The sequence below is a fragment of the Apus apus genome, chromosome 3 (assembly GCF_020740795.1).
Source record: "Apus apus isolate bApuApu2 chromosome 3, bApuApu2.pri.cur, whole genome shotgun sequence".
Lineage (NCBI taxonomy): Eukaryota > Metazoa > Chordata > Aves > Apodiformes > Apodidae > Apus > Apus apus.
This window is the reverse complement of record NC_067284.1, coordinates 44,310,271-44,330,019: the sequence shown is the minus strand read 5'-3', so window position 1 is coordinate 44,330,019 and position 19,749 is coordinate 44,310,271. Positions and strand designations below refer to the sequence as shown.

At 43.4% G+C, this 19,749-nt stretch overlaps 1 protein-coding gene across 1 annotated transcript; it reads right to left on the bottom strand.

Annotated features, from left to right (window-relative positions):
• Nucleotides 1-19,209, bottom strand: NPHP1 (nephrocystin 1). The gene is made up of 20 exons (XM_051614806.1): nucleotides 19,131-19,209; nucleotides 18,979-19,043; nucleotides 16,960-17,020; nucleotides 16,392-16,528; nucleotides 15,755-15,956; nucleotides 15,334-15,435; nucleotides 14,529-14,620; nucleotides 14,045-14,087; nucleotides 13,733-13,817; nucleotides 13,027-13,121; nucleotides 12,274-12,402; nucleotides 11,118-11,192; nucleotides 10,490-10,600; nucleotides 8,711-8,793; nucleotides 7,311-7,387; nucleotides 6,705-6,801; nucleotides 6,341-6,453; nucleotides 2,916-2,989; nucleotides 2,067-2,111; nucleotides 1-332 (listed from the first exon to the last, which is right to left on the bottom strand). Exons 1-20 carry the CDS (start codon nucleotides 19,197-19,199, stop codon nucleotides 54-56), a joined length of 2,034 nt encoding a protein of 677 aa, XP_051470766.1. The 5' UTR covers nucleotides 19,200-19,209; the 3' UTR covers nucleotides 1-53.
• Between the last annotated feature and the right edge of the window lie 540 nt (nucleotides 19,210-19,749).

The window sequence follows — 19,749 nt, the reverse complement described above, 5'->3', positions numbered from 1 at the left end:
TTATATTGCTACCCCATTCTTCACATAGCCTGAATTGTTCTTCTGTAAACCATTCATATTTCAGGATTGTTTTTCCTCACTTCTCCTAAGAAATCGTAAGCTAGCTCTGCAATATCAAAGGCTTTGTGAGTGTTTTCTGATGACAGCAGATACTGAAGCGCACCGTCATTCTCTCGGCTCTCTTTCAGAAAGTGAGCAATCACCTTCCAGCGAGATGCTTCCGACTCTTCCTCAGCCCACCTGTAGTCAGGGAGGAGGGTGGACCGGAGGAGAGGGAAGACGGAGTCGTGGTACACCAGGACAAACAGAGATTTCAGAAATTCTTGATCTCTCTGCAGAGAAGAGTATTTGAAAATATTTCAGTGCAAGTACATGGTGTTGCCAAGCACTTCTACAGAAGTATTGTACACAGGAAAAAAAACAGACCAGAGAACAGTCAACTAACCCTGACTTTCCAGGATAGCAAGAGGAAAAGATCTGATCTTCCTAAGCAAGCATCAGTTAGCTCAGATGAGCTTTAAACTCACCACCAGAACTACACTATATAAACTATAGATCAATTAATTAGTTTTCTAACCCACCTACTTTTCCAGACCATGAAGTGCAGTTTGTGCAGCCAAACCCGCCACCATTACCACAAAGCGGTAACATACAATGGTCACGGAGATCCCTTAGCCATGGGGTATTTATATTCCTTCCTAAAAACACTGGTGTGTGACAGCTGCTCCCCACAGCCTCTGCAAGCACAGCCTGAGACCTTTTGCTACAGCTGCCAGGGAAGTGCCACATCCTGCCTGCCTCGGAAGCCCAAACTCCACTTGTTTCTCTGCTGTCCCCGGCTGAGAGCTGCAACAATCCCACACTCCTCACAGCACGTGGCTCTTAGCAGGAGGTAAGGCCACACTGTAACTACTGTTATTTCACACAGGACAGGACATTTTGTGTGTGGTGAGAATTATGCCCTCCCCTGTAAAGACCAGTTTAAAAGCCAGAGATGAAGAATCAGCCTGGTCAATTATCAAAAACTGAAAGATCCTGACTTACTTAACTAGACAAGACTTGCGTACCTCATGCTCCACACACACTGGAAAATCCCTTCATGCAAGGACACACAGAGCACTGCCTACTGAAAAACTCACTGATCCCAGGGACTCTTCCAGAAATGTTCCAGAAACATGACCACTGTGATTGGCATTGAACAGTTCACACCTCAGCAGGAGATTCAGCAGCTAAGCGTCATGTAACCATGCAAGAAGGAGTAAAAATTGCCAGGCAACAATCCTACCATGGGAGTGGCACATGACAAATCAGGTAAAACTGGCTGGTTCTGGGATACTGAGGAGTTACTAATTCTTTGAGCTGATCAGCTTTCCTTTTGGATGAATGGCCTTGAAAAAGTGTTTCTGACTCGAGCTGTTTGGTTTGTTTGCATAACTGGGGAGATCTCCTTGTGTATCCACTCAGTGTGCACAAGGAATGAAATATCCTGCTGCTGCTCTCAGGTGATCCTTCAATCAAAAGCAAATGCCTTTCTCCTTCAGTTACCTGCAGCTTCTCTTTATCCAGAGGACAGGAGGTAGGATAAGGTACAGGTAAGCCTGGTGACATGGCCAATTCAGCTTTTCTCCAGCTGTGAGATTACAATTGTCTGAGGGAAGGAGATTTGTGGAATGTGGGGGCCTTTTTCCAGGCTGACTGTGGAAGGACAAGAGCTCAGAGGTTGGAGAAGGAATGATTACTTTGTGGACATAGCCCCTTTTGTACCAGTGGAAAGCTTTTACCAGTCAGATACTTGAAGCACACCATGAAAGGGAGCCCTGCTTAGGGTATGAACCTGTAATAGCTTCCCCACTAACGGCTATATACAAACAATGAGACAAGAAGTTACAAGTTAATTTCATATTCCTTCATCTCCTACTTTACTGTTACAAATACAAGGAAGAAGAGTTAAGAACTGCTAATTTAGCGTATCTACATTTTCTACATTAATGTATAGTAAACTGACAGATAGCTTCTAGTTCAAATGAGACTGAATATATGTCAAAGAAAAACCTGTAATTTATTACCTTCTCAGATCTCTTCAGCTTTCTTTCTCTATCTGCCCAAGCACTCTAAAATGAAATTAAATATAAAATCAGACTGAGACTGTGGAGATGTAAAGCAATTCCATTTTTAGCTGCAAAAATCTCTCTCTGCAGTCCCACAGTAACTGAAGTTCCTGTTGCAGTCCCACTTTCTTCACACTCCCCATTCCCCCCTTGTGCCAGTTTAGTTGATTTAAGCAAACAGCCATTCCATCAGATTTTACAGATGTGAGGATCTGGAGATGTGAAACCATCAGAGCCATATAAATTAAATCAAGAGAATCCACTTTTCAGACAAATCAATCACCACCAAGGCTGATTTTTTTCCACCCTACAAGCATGGAGAAATACAGCTGAACCCCAAGGGCTGACAGCTTCTAACACTCATGTCCTTTGGGCACAAATACGTCCACTGTTCTTGTCTGGTACTAGGACACCTACGAGGGAGTGCAGTGTAAATGCAGTGAGTGCTGTCCTGCCAGGCAGAAGCTCAGGCAGCTCCTACCTGTCACAAAGGCAGCACTGTCCTAGAAGCCAGACAAACATTCAGAGTTAATCCAGCTGAGTTCTCTCTTGCTGTGACTGCATGGCTTAGTAGTGTTCAAACAAGCCAATTCATGCCTTTGCATCCCTTCTGAACATACTCAAGCATTCTCTTGGAGTTTTGAAGGCACTAAGACACAAGAGATCTGCATGTACTGGAAATTACTATAGCTTTTCTGCAGCTCGGCTTTTCCATTTATCTTTTCACAGGGTAAAAAAGGCTCAAATTTTGCCAGTTACCTGGAAATCCTGACACATCAGGAATTGAACACTATGCAGATAACATACCCGGAGTGCATCCATCAGGTCTGGTTCATCCAAGAGTTGAGGGAAAGTTGCTAAAATAGGATTACAGATTAAATCTGAAACAGAAAACAAACACATCCAAGGCTAAGGAAGAAACAGGATGGTTTTCAAGGTATCAGCACATCAAGGTATTTAGCCCATCCCTCCCTTCAGAATATTTCAAAGGGAAAATTTGCTGTCATAGTTGTTCAGAGCAGCAGGGAAGGTAGAAAAGCTAAAACAACTGCATTCTCTGACAGGAGCAAACTCTAGGTGGCTGAGAGACCCAAGTGAGGAGAGAGACACAAAAAACAATTGCTGGTTTATTAGAAGCCAGCAAGCAAGAGACCTTACTGAGCAAACCTAAGGGCAGACTGAGGTGGTTTTCCTCATTTCTGCACCTGTCTTTGTTATAAACATCTGAAATGGCTCTGCCCGATTTGGATGTTATGAATAAACACACCTTCATTCTCCCTTGATCTGGCTTGTGCTCTGCGTGATTTTAAGATAACATGCAGCATAGTAAAGTTACCAAGTGGGGCATAGCATCAAGCTGCAGAGTCTGCTGTGTGCCTTTCAGGTTGGCTACCAAGTAATGGTTGGGTCTCTTAAGTTGAGCTGTATCAAACCCTGGCAGGGCAGAGCTGCCTCCCCACAACTGACAGGAATCAAAGCTCTGTTACAAAGCACAGCAAATCTTGAACCCCAGTGGCGCAGCAGTTCTGTCCTTACTTGTGTTCATGAGATTATTGCGGGTAAGATTACAAGGGTGCTACAAGTGACAGAGAGAGGAATTCTGGGTCAAAGTGGCTTCTTCCTCTTGTGATTTTAAATATTTCATGTACAGTGTTGTTTCTTAATTTTGAAGTTGATGGGAAGTTTAGTAAACACTAACCATTTACTAATAACAAAACATTTCATGGAAGCAAGCCAGAACAGATTGCTTTTGTGAAATGTAGTAGGCATTTTAACTTGCCTATTTCTAAAGTGAGAGTTGATTTTTTAAATTTGAGAAATCTTTTTTTTTTTTTTTCCCCACCAGTAAAAAACAACCTCTGAAATGCTGAAATAAAGCCTTTAAATAATTTCTGATGAAGTCTGAATCTAAGTGGATGTAAGTAGCTCTAGAAGAGGTCAGAAGCCTGATCTGTTGTCCTATATTATAGAGATCAAGTCAAGAAAGTGTAGCAGTTCTCAACTGGCCTTTAAAAATTAAGTATTTTCTGTTTTTCTATGATAAGTTTATTAAATAAGGTATGAATTTATGAAAGGGTTGGACTGTCAGATGCTGAAATCAGTATACTGAGAATGTATATTAAAGTTCAAGAAAACCAGGAAAGGAATTAAGTTCTGAGTACCTTTGAAAGATGAACTTTAAATTCAGATGCCTAAGTAGGGCTAAGTGTAAAATGTTAGTAAGTGCACAGGCAAATTTATTCGCCATAGGAACAGTTCATACATAATTCAGTCTAGAGAAGAGACTGGAGAACACATAAGAAAATAACATAAATGAACCTATTGTGCAGGTTAAGAAATGGAATTTTTGCATATTTCAAATTGATTTTAAAATAGGGAAGACTAAACTATGACAGTTCTGTCAAAGGAAAGGTGGAAGAAATAAGATACAGAATAGCAAGATACTGAGTTCTAAAACCAGAACTCTTCCATTTCTGTGTCTCCCTGCTGCATTAGCCAGTGAGTAAATAAGAATTAAAAAAAAAAAAAGAAAAAAAAAAAGAGGCTGACTTAGCCTTAATGACAAAACCATCTGCCTAATCTCTTCTCTCACTCAGAGAACACACATACAATATAAATGAATGAGTAAACCTGTGTGCATGTCTAATCTCTCATTGAGTGGGTGGCGAAGAGGAAACACTTCTTCCAAATAATCCTTTACCTACATTTGCTTGTTATTTATTTTTATATATTTAAAAATAACCCTTTGCCTATCCACATAGGCTTTTTAAAAATGAGGATTTTACTGAAAACACTCCTCTCGTACTCCACAGAAAACAAAGGTATTCCTTGCGGGTTTTGCATCCTGGATGTGAACCGATGTCACACTGTCGAAATATGACTGGTTTGAAATGTAAACACACCAAGTGGTGGCATTCACAGGAAAAGGGTGTTCTCTTTTTATTCAAAGGGACAACAGATTCCTGTTTGTCCCCACAACACCTGCAGACTGCAAGTTCAAACACTGAAATCCTCTACACAGGGAGCATAACTTCCTAACCCCGTGGGATGGTGTGCTGGTTTGGTTCTGGCATGGTCTGGGTAGCGGGGAAGGGGGCCCAGGGGTGGCCCCCATAAGAAGCTACTAAAAGCTCCCCCGGTTCAGGTGGCCAAGGCCAAGCCATTAGAGAGGGCCAACAGATGTGCCTCTGTGATTAACATGAAAGAACTGATAGAAGACCCTGAGTGCAGAGAGAGCAGGGAAGAACTGCTGAGCTGGAGAGGTGAAAGCAGTGCCAGGGTGGAAGGAGGTGCCCAAGCAGAAGTTCCCCTGCAGCCCATGGCGAGATGGCAGGCTGCCCCCCTGTGCCCCATAGAGAAACACAGTGGAGCATCCCCTGAAAGTGCCAGGAGGGGCAAAATGTGGACCTGCAGCCCATGGACTTGGATCTGCAGCCGTGGATGACCCACCTCCCCACCCAGGGGAGGTGACTGTTCCTGAAGCAGCCCGTGACTCTGTGGGAAGCCCTGTGGCAGCTTGCTCCTGAGGGACTGTACCTTGTGGGAAGCACTCATGTTGGAGAGGTTTGTGAAGTACTCTCACCCATGGGAGGGACCCCACAGGGAAATAGGGGAGTACTGTAAGGAATCCTTCTCCCCAAGGTGGAAGGAGCAGCAGGAACCACCAGCCCATTAACTGACTCTACACCCCATCCCCTGTCCCCCTGTGCCACTGGGGGGAAGGAGGGAGAGAAACCAGGAACAAAGTGATTTGGGCCCGGGAAGAAGGGAGGGGTGGGGTAACATATGCAAGCCCTGCTTTTTTGTGTTGTCTGTGTCCTGTGTGCATTTGATTAGTGTTCAATTAAATTATTATTATTTTTTCTCAAGTTGAGTCTGTTTTGCCCGAGACCATAACAAGTGAGGGCACCCTCCCTGTCTTGACCCACAAGTTTCTAGCTGGCCTTTGGCCTCCCCATCCCAGTGTGCATGTGTGTGTGTGGGGAGTGAACGGCCACATGGCTGGTTCATTGTTGTCAGCCTAGGCCCAAACCACGACAGATAGTTGGTCAGTGACAGCAACACTAGGGGACAAAATTCTACCATTACTCTGTATCAGTGAGTTGCTCCTGCAGGCCCCTGCTTTCACTTACAAATTGGAGGCTCTGGAGAGAGTCCTTCTCTCTGGGAACCTGACCTTTCTCCAACACACTCTCCATTACTGGCTTCTTCTCCACAACAGCAATTCTTACCTGTGCTTTGGATGCTTATCCTGTCTTTCAGGAGTGCATCACCAAGTATTTGTCGATAAAATATCAGGAGATGGATGTAGCACATGCTGCCAATTAATGTTTCTGGTAGCAAACTATTGGGAAAATAAACAACATGCAGTTAAGAATTTTATTCAAAACTGCCCCTATAAAGCATTGTTCACCAAAGCTCAGGAGTTTTCAACAAAACAGCTCTAGAGTGTCAAACAGAGCTCAAGTACAACATGCAGGTGACACACCCACATATTTTTCCATAGCCAGTGTTTCAGGGAAGGGGAACACTTCTGGAACCATTCTAGGCTGCCAAATACTTTCTCATTTCATGGTAGCACAGGTACATACTTACTTCAGGATGTCTTTTGACTGCGCACTTAATGACCTCAGTTTCACCACAAGCATTGGCTGTTTCTTGAGTGCTATAAACTGATGAAAAACACCACTGCCTGTTTAAGAAATAAATATCAGCTGTGAAATCTGTCAGTTTGAAAGAACACTGAGAATTACATTACAAGAATGGACATTTAAATTTGGCAAGAGGTGTTTTGCTAAAATTGTAATGGTTTAAGGCTGGTCTAACCAGAAGGAACTGAACATCTGAAAATATATCAGCTGTATCAACATTTAGTCCAACATGAGCTATTATCTCTCTCTAGGATGGTGGACTCACAATAAGCCTAGAGTAATGCAGAGGTAAGTAAAATACAGCCAAGTAAGTTTCTCAGAATAAGCCCTCAACCTGCAGACACAGGAAATGACAGAAACATGAGCACTGGAAGATAGTTCTGAATCCCACCAGCCCTGACAATCAACTCTCTCTTCTGCAAAATGAGAACATATGAGACAAACCCAGGCTGTGGTGACTGCAGAGCCCTGGCTGAGCACTGAGTGTTTTAAAATAGGTACAGCATTTGTTGTATCATTTCATTCATATAATGTTTAGGAGAAACCACACCTCTTCTTGATATTGATGGGCCAACCTCAACGCCTCTCTCATAGGGAGTACCCCCGTGTAATAGCAGCTCATGCATCCTGTGAAAGAAGAGCAGCACAGTTAAAATCAAACAGTGTAAGGATATGTCAGAGCAGCACAACTGCTCTCTGATAAGGGAAGAAAGAAACACACTATTTCAAATAAAAAACTGACACTGTGCTTGAGGTTCTGACTAGTATTTTATATGAAATGACAACACCTCATTGAGTCATCAAACCAAAAATAATAAATTTGAAACCTGTAATACAGTGGGAAACTAGTTAATTATTTTCAAAGACATTAGCAACATTTATTCTTTTCCAGATGACTCCAGTGTTTTTCTTATATGAAATTCAACAGTTGTTTCACTAAAATGTTTTTCAGGAGTCATTGCTTATGTAGCAGATTTTATATATGGAAGATTTAAAACACTGAAGAATAATGTAGTCCCAGATCTGTCAAGAGTAAGTCAGTCACTGTTGAAGTAAACATGTAATTTCATTCTGTAGATACATTTAACTTAATTAAACAGAAAAACAATGTTAGAGGTCAGATTTAGAAGAGATTTAGAGAATTCTAGATCAGTAGGTGTCTTCTGTGGGTATTCTTTTTTGCCCTATACTCCAAACATACTCAGAATACCTATATCTATCTATCTATCTATCTATCTATCTATCTATCTATCTATCTATCTATCTATCTATACTTGGTAAAAAAACAGTATGGCAAATTTGCTCTACAATGAATAATTTCTGTAAATTATTGGAATAGTTTCCTACATTTAATAGAATATGTACATTTTATTATTTAAGATTGTTGAACCCATGAACTAGTCATAAATCATCTGCAAAATACAAGCTTCTTCACACTCTCCAAATGAATGGAGACATCATTCAAAAGAACTTAACCTGCTTCCAAGACTTAGAAACTGATCTCCTAAATTTTAAATGGGAAAGAGTTTTACAGCAAAACACACGTAAAGAAGAGGTCAGAATTAAAAAGGACATTGTCACCTTCAATTTAGGTAATTACTCTATTTTGTATAAATATATAACTCTACAGAACTCCCCACTAACATTCCATAGTTTTAAAATTTCACCAAAGAATATTTTTAAATACACACTAACTTGCAACATTTCAAACCTGAATGTTGGGTGCAGGGAGCACTTTTCCCACACAAACGTAGTAGAACATACTTGGGGTGTGGAAGCAGGACCATTCTCCCTGAAAGACCCAGTACACCCTGCACATGAGTCTGGATTACACCTGCCCCCATCAGCGTGTAAGTATGAAACACAAGCTCTACTCCTAGCCTAAAATAAGTTTATAGACATACAGCTACAAAGAGAGAGAGAGAGAGAAGGAAAACATAACTAGCTTACTTGGAGGGAACAGGCATTCCATTAGAAGTAAAAAGCTTCAGAAATGCCCAGCCACAGCTTAGCTCTCCTCTTTCACCTGTTGACTAGGAAAAAAAAAGAGAAATGTAAACAACTTGAATGAGTACCTGAATTACAAACAATTATTTAGAATAATCCTATAAAAATGTAAAAAACTGCAGATTTGTAGTAAGCAAACATATGTTGCATTTGCAAGCGTTTGAAAATGTTTTCCAAATAACACACACATATGCTGAAGCTGATCATCCATGAACATACTCAACAGACAAGGATTTATTAAGCCAAGAGACACACATTTCAGGGAATCCTAAGTATATTAAGTTCCTGAAGAAGAAGAAATTCACAGATACAAAGGTAAAAACCCCCAAGCCTGCACTGATACTCCAAAGAATGCAGGACAGAAAGAAGGAGGGGAAAAAAATTTACTCAGAGGATCTACCCATCTGATTCCTGAGTCAAGTTTCCAAGCCTGACCCTGCACATTGGAAGGCCTTATTCATAGTGCCAGAGACAGTGCCTGGGAAACAGAGCTGATCCTGTGTGCCAGCCCATCCGTTTCCAGACTGCAAAAGCAGGAATAACAGGCAGGAATTTGTAAACACTTGTTTTCATTTAAACTTATTCTGTAAACACGGGCAGACAACTTTGCATAATCTTGCCTACTCAAATTAGCATAAGGAGGGCCATTATGCCCCTGTAGGTCTCTGTGAACCATCACTTACCAACATGCTATTCATCACCAAGTCACATAGTCCAGGTCCCTATAGATGTCCACTCCACTGATCTCCCCACACAACAGTTCTGCAGCCCCTCCACACTACCAGCCTGTCTCTCCTCCACATCTCCACAGGTATGACCTCTTGCACCCTCAGATCATGCAGGTGTCAGTGAAAGAGAAAATACAGCAATACCCCCCTCTGCAACTCCTCTGCCCATCTTTTCAGAATTCTCTTGCCCACCATTTAACACCCTGCTTTATAACCCTTGTGGTTACCACACTTTCCATCTTTCATCCATGATTTACTTGATTGCCAGGATTACCCTGAGGAAGACTGTGTCCATAATGGAAGTCTAAGTGTTCAGAAAGAGGCAGCAAGATGGAGTCAGTTTGGTAGACAGAATGGCTGAGATCTTTTGAACAGTGACCTGTTCCAAAAAGCCTCTGTATTCTCCAAATATTAGTGTTTCTTACACTCCTGCATGCACCTGCCTTCTATTACGGTAGTTCTTATGGGCTGTACCATCTATTGCATCACTACCCAGTTACTTTTCAGAAGCGTATCATGGATGGGCAGGATATATCTGTATCAATCACAGCTAGAAACCAGTGTCCATACTATTTAAACAATTAAAATTTTCATTTCAAAATACATAGCATGGTAGTCTGAAATGAATCACAAAGACAGAAAAACAATGCAGGAGTGAAGAGAGAACTGGTCATTTACAACGACATTACACAAGACCTTTGGCAGACTAAGAGAAATTATTTCAGTGTATGTAAAGGTACATTAATGTCAGAAATATCTCACACTCTTAATATTGACTAGAACTGAAAGTTCCAAAACCCAACATCTCTCTCCTTCCTCTCAGAAGCCAAAAGGAAGAGAGTTTTGTAGTAAGCTAGGAAAAGTTCATCTAAATTTCCTTTTGTATCTCTCAGTTTCCTGCTGGGACACTGCAACTTCCCATCAACCAGGGACAGCTGGTTCACTTTATACACCTGTGCTTGGAGTGATTTATACTGCAGCTACATGCACTTACATGGCGAATATAAGTGATGCCAAGTTCAAATAATATACCAATGTCTGAAGACAGAGAGTTGGATCTTACAAAACAGTCACCATCAAGCAAGCTGGGTAAAATGCCCATTACCTAATACAGAGAGGGATAAAAAAAAAGGAAGTTAATGTACCCCTTGATTTTTGAAGGCCATCGAACACATAAGTCATTCACATAAGATCTCAAACCCAATGTCATTGCATTTAGAATGTTAAGTAGGGAATCAGTTTCACTTGAAACCTTACTCCCCTTATTCTTTTATCTTGCCATGAAACACCACCATGATACCAGGGTACATTTTGTGTGTGTGATAATAAGCTATTAAAGAACTTTACATGTCAAAAACCATGGAATTCCCTTGCTTCAAAGTTATGCAGTGCCACAGGCTAGATCACCAGTCCCTCCCAATGCTTTTCTTTCCCCCCAGCTCTTTTCCTCAAAGTGCTTTTGCTGAAGCACTTGGTTTAGTTTGAATTCATGCACTTCGGCAAGTCTTTTCTGCATCTTCATTTTGGTTGCAATACATTTAATTTCAAAACAAATAGCAGAAGTATCAGATGCTGTAAATAGATTGTTACTGGTTATATCACTCCCTGAGCATGATACCTACTCTTGGAGAAAAGGTCCATGTTTGAGGATTTTTATGTTGCCATGTAGCTCTCACTGTGTGAATGTTACTCAGCACCTGAAATGTTGTAAGTGGTGAAAAAAAGTAAGACAAGGTCTTCTGGAAAGCTATGCAGCTGTCAGAAAATGCAATATTATCTCAGACTAATCCAACACTCTGCATGCAATAAGATAAAATTCCACTTCATTGAATGGTTTCAGTTTAAAGGACTAGAGAGGAAGTTTTCTCTGAAGCCACAGGGCACTTTCCAACACTCTTTGCTTCAGTAATAGTCCCTTTGCTCCCAAGACGGTTCAGTGTAGCAGAAGAAAACTGTCAGATGGTTCTGTTATGTAAAACTGCTCTACACATAATGCACAAAGAAGCACAGAGGATCTATAGCATGTAGGGGAATCTGAATATAACCCAGCTATTCCCAGGCCCATCAGAGGAGATAGATCAGACCAGAAAAGGCTAGTCTCTACAAGCATAAAGGAGTAAAAAGGCACAATGGCAGGTGGGGAACCGAAATTAGGGACTTGGAGAAACAGAGCTCCCACCCCAACCCCTCCCAGGGCTACCCAGGACAGCCCCAGGGGCTGGGTGTGACTCCCAGCACCTTGAGTCAACAGGAGACACTGGCCTGCAGGGGAAGGGTGTTTTGGGACTGCACGACTTACTATGGGATGGTCAGGGGAGAAACCAAAGGCAGAAAAAGGGAGGGATCAAGATGCTTTGTGGAGTAACAAGGGTGGGAAAATAGAAGGGTTCGGATGCATGCCTGGGCACCTGATCAGCCTGGTCCACCCTGTTTTCTTATTAAACTCTATTTATAACTATTTTTCTGGATGAATGGGCTCTCTGTTCTGAACACGTGCATGTGTAGGTGCCAGCAGCTAGCCAAGCCACTGGGGGCCCAAGTGTCTGTGGTATCACTAAGTGAGAGCAAGGGTATGTACGTCACTGTGTGATGCCAGGCCAGTGCCAAGCCAGGTGAATGGGAGAGTAAGCTAAGCAGCTTGGGAGGCAGATGGTATGTGTGTGTCTTTCTCTTCTAGTGAGGCAATTGGAGGAGCTGGCTACCAGAGGAACCAGAGCATGAAAGATCCTGAAAAATCCACACCTCTTTAAGACTTTTTTTGACAGCCAAACAACTTACCCGATTGCCGTCGAACAGACAGAATCGAACGTGTCTACTGAGAACCTGGATGCTGACCCCAGGGAGAGGAATCATTTTACAGCTACATAACGTTACAATCAGGGACACTCGAGTCGGCCTAGGATAGATCTGAAATGCAGAAAAAGAAGAAGTAAATCTACAGGCTCCTCCTGCACATGGCACCAGTTTGTGTTCAGTTACTGAGGTGGTTGAGTGAAGTGTTTGCTAGACTGAATTATTCTACCCACAAAGCTTCTGTAATACTAGCAGCAGCAGCAAACCTTCCTCATAAGCCTTTAGCTCTCTTCTGAGGAGACCCCTGCAAATATTTTAGTTTGAGAAGAGCCAAATATTCTAAAAATGGTGCAAATCAAGACATAATCACCAGCTGAAATGAAATAAGACAAATGGGAGCTGGTGATTTCACAGTGCCTTGCAGAAGTTCATGGTTTAAAAATTCAGACCAGTCACCCATGCAGATCTACTTCATCCCAGACAGGGAAGGAGCCCACACATTTAAGATGCAACATGACTCTTGTAAGATACCCAAAATGAAAACTTGTACCCATTCTTTGCCTGTTAGAGGGAAGGATGTGAAAACATCTACTGTCTTAGGTTGATATGAAAATCCATCCTCTGTTTCACAGCAAAGAGTACCCACCAGTGTGACATACTGCTGGCAATTCACATCTACAGATCTCATCACTTCTCTCAAACCAAAAGCATCATATCTTTCTTAGCAGTTATACTCACAGTATTTTTTTCAGAGTTCCACACCAAGTCTTTGAAAGCCAACTGGGAAGGAGTAAGTTCAGGCTTCAAGAAGTAACTGGCTCGAAATTGATTGCCTACAACAAGAGTAATTTTTTCAGTTCTTAAGGTTTTTTTATCCTTATTGCCACAAAATGAACAACACCCAAAATTCAGATGTGGCTGAAGTCCATTTGAATGTTGACTGGTCCAAACAAAACTAAGGAGGTATCTTCTACAGGCACGTTTAAAAAGGATACTTTTACTATTTTTGATTGTTCTGCAGTATTTCATTCCAGAAGCACAGTAATTTAATTAACAAAAAGAGCTTCTGACTTGAAAGAGTTTTAAACAAAAAGACTAAGAAAATAGTCTTGGTGAAGAGACTCAAAAAAATTTCCAGGAAAAAGAGAAGATGAAAAAAATAATAATTTTCTGCAATGTCAACAGGAAGAGAAAAATCTTTGAAATCATTAGACAATCTGTCATTGCCTTCATGTGGCCAGGTTTTCACACGACAAAAATTAATTGCAGAAGAAAAAGAACACCTTTTATACACTATTTGATCAATGGTCAAATACAGCCTGTACAAATTAACAAATATAATTAAGCAAGACTGATTTAAGTCCAATAGGCCAATAACCAGGATAAGAAACTCATCACAGACACTTGAGAATCCTGCACTGCAATTTTGAGGAAAAAACCTTACCTTCTTCTAAGAGCTGGAAAAGTGTGGATAGGCGGCATCCTGCAGGAACTGCTCCTGTGGTTGCCAGTACCTCTACTGTGTCATTCTATTAAAAAAGAAAAGAAAGAAAAATGGATATTAGTATTCCTGCTATTTTACAGCTATTTCTATCCTAATTTGTAGCATTTCTTGCTACAAAAAAACAAAACAGAAATGTTACTTTAAAAATAATCACCTGTAATAGAAGAAACGGTGTTTGGTAAATGACAAACCTTGTCTACAAAATAATTAACACTACAGTAGGTGAAGTTGCTATGAAAGAAATACACCTACCTCTGCAATGGCTCTTCTTGCAGCACTCCAGTGAGAATCTGATCTGGAAGAAAAATAATGTAATTTTTATAATATATCATCCTTGTGTGGGCAAAAATTTAAACCCTACATATTGGTTTGTTTTCAAATAGCAGCAGCTTGATAACCATATCCTATCTGAGATACTAACAATGACATATTTCCAGTCACTAAGACTTATTGCTAGACTGTCTCATAAGCTGGAACACAGCTTGACACATGACCCAGTCATTCTTTGATTTTATGAGGGGCTTAAAAAAAAGGAAACCAAAAGAAAAACTCCCCAACCCTCTCAAGTTAACGTGTGTCTGCAAAGTGGACAAAAAAGTGACTGCTGTAGCAAAAAGAAAAATGCAAAGAACAAACCACCTTTGCAACATATTCTCACTGTAAGAAATGTACTGCTGGATTTATAGAGGAGGAAGAATAATTTTATACTTCTTTGCTTTCACATCACTGCATTTACCTTTGTTTAATTTCAGTTCCATCTGCTGTTTCATCTACCACTTCGATGTGTTCTCCACTTCGCTCTTGGCTTTCGCCGTCTTCACGACGGACCTGCAATTCAGATTCAAAACAGCAAAGTGCTTGATTTCTTCACAGGTCTGTTCTGAAAAATACTTGATCCAGCCATAGCACATGTTAATAGTTTAGGAGATTTTCTGTGATGTATCGCAACAGAGCACTGTAAGTGCAGAACACTGCCCCCAAGTTCTGCAGCTACAGGGACTAGAGTATTCCTACAAGTGAGGGAATGCATTTACAAAGTGGAATGTTTAAAAAGAGATATACTCTGGCATAATGAAATAAAAAGCTAGCTACTCAGCATGTTCTTTAGTTACATTGAGAAAAGCTCTGTTCCACCTGATCACTCAGTCCAAACAGTGTACACACATTTAAATGTTCACCACAATTCCCCACTGGATATCTATGTGCATAAGTACATAAGTTGGCATGTGTAAGCACCTCTGAAAATTAAGAAAAAAAAAAAGTTATAAAGCTTTAAAATCAATTTTTTAAAGTTTCATGCTGCAGAACTCACATTTTATGTACATCACGAAATGACTGAATTTCCCATGGCAGCCTGGAGTCTTCAGGATTGACTTTTAGTGACAAAGATTATAACTTTCATATTCAAGAAACTCCTCTGCACTTACCTGTCACATCTGTCCCCATGTAAGCATGGGGATCAATTTTATGCAGCTCAATCATCATCAGTATATACAAGATAACAAAGGTGAGACCAGAACAGGAAGCTGCAGCGCACTAACCGCAAGGTAGGTTCTAGGAACGAGGCCTCTCTCCCCTCTGGAATTTTCAGCTACCCACCAGCCATCCACCTTCTTCTCATGAATACGTAGGACTTCACCTTTCTTTGCCATTAGAAGGAGAGACAGGGACAAAAGACAATTCAGTATTTCAAAATAGCTCCAGCACATTAAAAACAAACCGACGACACAAAAGCTTTATTTTTGCGCCAACAGAGGTCACAGACTGCTGCGACACACCCTGCCACCGCAGAAGGTGGCAAAAGGACACGGGACTCTGCCAAGCCAAATGTACACCAGGAAAAGCCACTTCTCCCCGAGTCCCGAGAGGAACCAGCTGAATACCAGCAGCACAGGTTTTAATTAGGGATTGCTTTATACAGAATGATCTGCAGCCAAAAACCTTTGAGAGAGACATATTTACCGTAAATGCAAGATCCCCTTCCTGCTGTGCACTGAAGTTTCCAACTGCAACACATTCTTTAACATTTGGATCATTCAACAATTCATCCTCATCATCATCTGTTTCTTCACTGTCTTCCTCCTCACTACTTTCTTCATCTTCACTCTCATCCTCTTCTCCATTTTCGTCTTCTGTTTGAAGATCTTCCTGGCTTTCCCCACTCCTACCCAAAATAAATAACATTTTTAAAATTTTTAACAAAACATCTGGGAATTGCTGTAAAGGCTTGCAATACAGGCTTCTCTGCAAGGACATTATCCAGATACAGAACTTTCATTCCCGGGTTTCACTCCTAAACTGAAAAAATTCCAAAATCCCAACAGTGTTTCCTCTCTAAGCACACAGACCCCATTGCATCCTCCCCTCTCAACAACCACATCCTATTTCAGCCATTAACCAACACCCTCAGGAAATTCCAGCATGTTGTTCATGGCTGCATCAAGAAAACAAGCCCCATGAGAGTTGGCTCTTCAGCACTTCTTTTTTAACTGTATGTTAAAATAAAAAAGGGCATGAGCTAACAATTTTTCACAGTCCTTTCCAGCTGTACATGTAGGATTCTATAAAAGTGCAGATTTTATTTATTTAAGCTACTTACGCTCCGTAATTCATAGCCACCTTGTCCTGATCCAAGGTAAGAACAAGTTTCTGCAGTTGCTGAGAGAGTTTATGTAGTAGCTTTTCTTCTTCTTCTTTCCTTTGGTTATAATTCCCCACAGGTGCAGGCTCATCAGCCTGATAAAGAAGAAAAGAACAAAATGCTCCATGAAGCAAAGTTCTCATATAGAGTTAGTTTTCCAGACATGTCTTACAAGCTTTCACCTTCCCAAGCTGCTGTTACTCCATGTTCGGAAATATCTTCCTTGCCCTTTTTCTCTGCCATGAGGAAATTTTGTGTGACATTTCAAATTAGCATTCTCTGCTCCCAGTACAAGGCATCATAACATACTGGGCTGATAAATATTTTAAGCACAGAACTTGTACACACTCAAGCATTAATAATAGGATGTTAAATAACATATAAATGGACTTCAGAGAGCCCAGCTACAGGTTGCACAGTGCAAGGCATTGCTCTAGAGGCACCTAAAGTCAAAGGGGGCTGTTGTTCTCTAAACACTGTGATGCATTTTGGAGAAAACCATTAACAAATTGGTTCCCACACTTACTTTTTTCAAATAATGAAGAGCATTCGTATTCTCATCCACCAATTTCTTCAGCTCCATACATCTGCATGGAAAGCAAGACAGGCAGATGGCATTATCTGAAAATTCTGACAGAGGGGTGTCCCAAATCAGAGAATCATAGCATCATAGAATGGTATGAGTTGGAAGGGACCTTAAAGATCATCTCGTTCCAACCCTTCTGCATGGGCAGGGACACCTCCCACTAGATCAGGTTGCTCAGAGCCCCATCTAACCTGGCCTTGAACACTTCCAGGGATGGGGTTTCCACAAATTCCCTAGGCAACCTGTTCCATTGTCTCACCTCCCTCACACTAAATAATTTCTTCCTAATGTCTAACGTTAATCTTCCCTCTTCCAGGTTTGATCCATTACCTCTTGTCCTCTCAATACAAGCCCTTGTAAAAATTTCCTCCCCAGCTTTCCTGTAGGCCCCCTTCAGGTACTGGAAGGCCACTGTGAGGTCTCCCTGGAGCCTTCTTTTCTCCAAGCTGAATAGCACCACCTCTCTCAGCCTGTCTTTGTGGAGTGGTGCTCCAGCCCCTTGACCATCTTTGTGGCCCTCCTCTGGACTTTCTCCAGGAGCTCCATGTCCTTCCTGTGTTGGGGGCTCCAGAACTGAACACAGTATCCAAGCAGGATCTCATGAGAGCTGAGTAAAGGGGGAGAATCAGCTCCCTTAACCTGCTGGCCACATTTCTTTTGATGCAGCCCAGGACAATGTCAGCTTTCTGGGCTGCAAGCACACATTGTCAGCCCATGTTGAGCTTTCCATCCAACATCATCCCATGTCCTTCTCCTCCAGACTGTTTTCATCCATTCTCCACCCAGCCTATATCTGTGTGTGGGATTGCCCTGATCCAGGTGCAGAACCTTGCACTCAGCCTTGTTGAACTTCATGCAGTGTGCATGAGCCCACCTCTCAAGCCTGTCAAGGTCCCTCTGGACGGCATCCCTTCCCTCCAGATTGTCAACCTCACCACACACTTTGGTGTCGTCAGCAAACTTGCTGAGGGTGCTCTCAGTGCCACTGTCCATGTCGCTGACAAAGATGTTAAACAGCACTGGTCCTAGTACCAACCCTTGGGGAACACCACTTGTCACAGATCTGCATCTGGACATTGAGCTGTTGATCACTACTTTTTGAGTGGGACCATCCAAATAGTTGTGAGTGGTCCATCCATGGAATCCAGGATGTTGTCAGGACAGTGTCAAAAGCTTTGCATAGGTCCAGGTAGATAAGATTCGTTGCTCTGCCTTTGTCCACCAATGCAGTGACCCCACTGTAGAAGGCCACCAAACTAGTCAGGCAGGATTTGCCCATGGTGAAGCCATCCTGGCTGTCACCAGTCACCCCTTTGCTTTTCACGTGCCTTAGCAGAGCCTTCAGGAGGATCTGCTCCATGATCTTGCCAGGCACAGAGGTGAGACTGACTGCTCTGCATTTCCCTGGGTCTTCCTTTTTCCCCTTTTTCAGTCAGTGGGAATTTCTCCAGACTACTAAGACTTTTCAAATAGGATGGACAGAGGCTTTGCAACTTCATTGGCTAGTTCCTTCAGGAGTTGTGGATGAATCCTACCAGGTCCCATGAAATTGTGCACCTTCAGGTCCTTCAGATGGTCGTGAACCTGCTCTTCTCCTACAGTGGGGAAATCTTCCTTTTCATAGTCCATGCCCTTGCTTTCTCTAACTTTGATGGTGTGACCACTGCCAGTGCAGACTGAGACAAAGTAGTCATTGAGTACCTCAGCCTTCCCTGTGTCCTGCATGGCCAGATCCCCCGTTTCCTTCTAGAGCGGGTCTGCAGTTACCCTTGTCTTCCTCTTATTGCTGACATACCTGTTGCTTACCGAAATACGTCAGTTTAGATACTCAGCCCTTCACCCAGCTCTCTGACAAACACCAATACGTGCCTAAACGGCAGCTTAGCACCTGCCAGGTGCCCGTTCCCACCGAAAGGCACCTCAGCCCCCGACACCTCGGAAGCCGCCACCCCTTCTCACCTCAGCGAAAGGCTCTGCCGCTGCCCGGGGGCCGGGGCCGCGCTCTCCGCCTGCAGCGCCTCCACCTGCAACACACGATGGCAGCCGTCAGAGGCCCACCCCACCGCCCACCGCCCCGCCCCGGGTCAGGGCCGGCCCGTCCACCCCAGCACCTGGGCCTGCAGCTCCCGGCTCCGCCGCTGCACCCGCTGCAGGGGGCTCCGCGCCCGCCGCACCGACATGGTTGCTAGGCAACGGGCGCGGCGGCGGGGGCCGATGTCGTCACTTCCGGGGCGCGCGGCACGCCGGGAGCTGTAGGCGCCGAGGGAGCGGCAGGGGCAGCGCGGCCCCGCCGCCCGGGAACGCCGGCCCCGGCAGGGACACGGGCCGGCACCCGCCGGGCGCTGTCCCGGGCTGCTGGCCGCAGCCGGGTGGGCCTCACGCAGGCTGGGCCCCGCAGCGGCAGGGCCTGGCCCGGGGCGGCCGGCCTGCAGCCACCCCTCCCCGGGGACCCCTGTGCCCGCCCTCCCGCAGGGAGACCCGCTCGGCTCTGCTAACTCAGCTGCCGGCTGGGAAGCGTGCGCGGGCACCACCTTCTCACTTCCCGGGGATCGCTTCCCTTGCCCCATCAAAATACGGCACCTGGGCACGGACAAGACCTCGGCAGCCGCCTGCAGAACCCCGTGCCCAGCAGCCTGCCGGGCGGCAGGGGAAGAACAGCAGAAGCTGCACCACGAGGAGGTACCAGCGCCCCAGCGGTGAAGCCGGCAGAGCCTGGAGAAAGCAGATGTG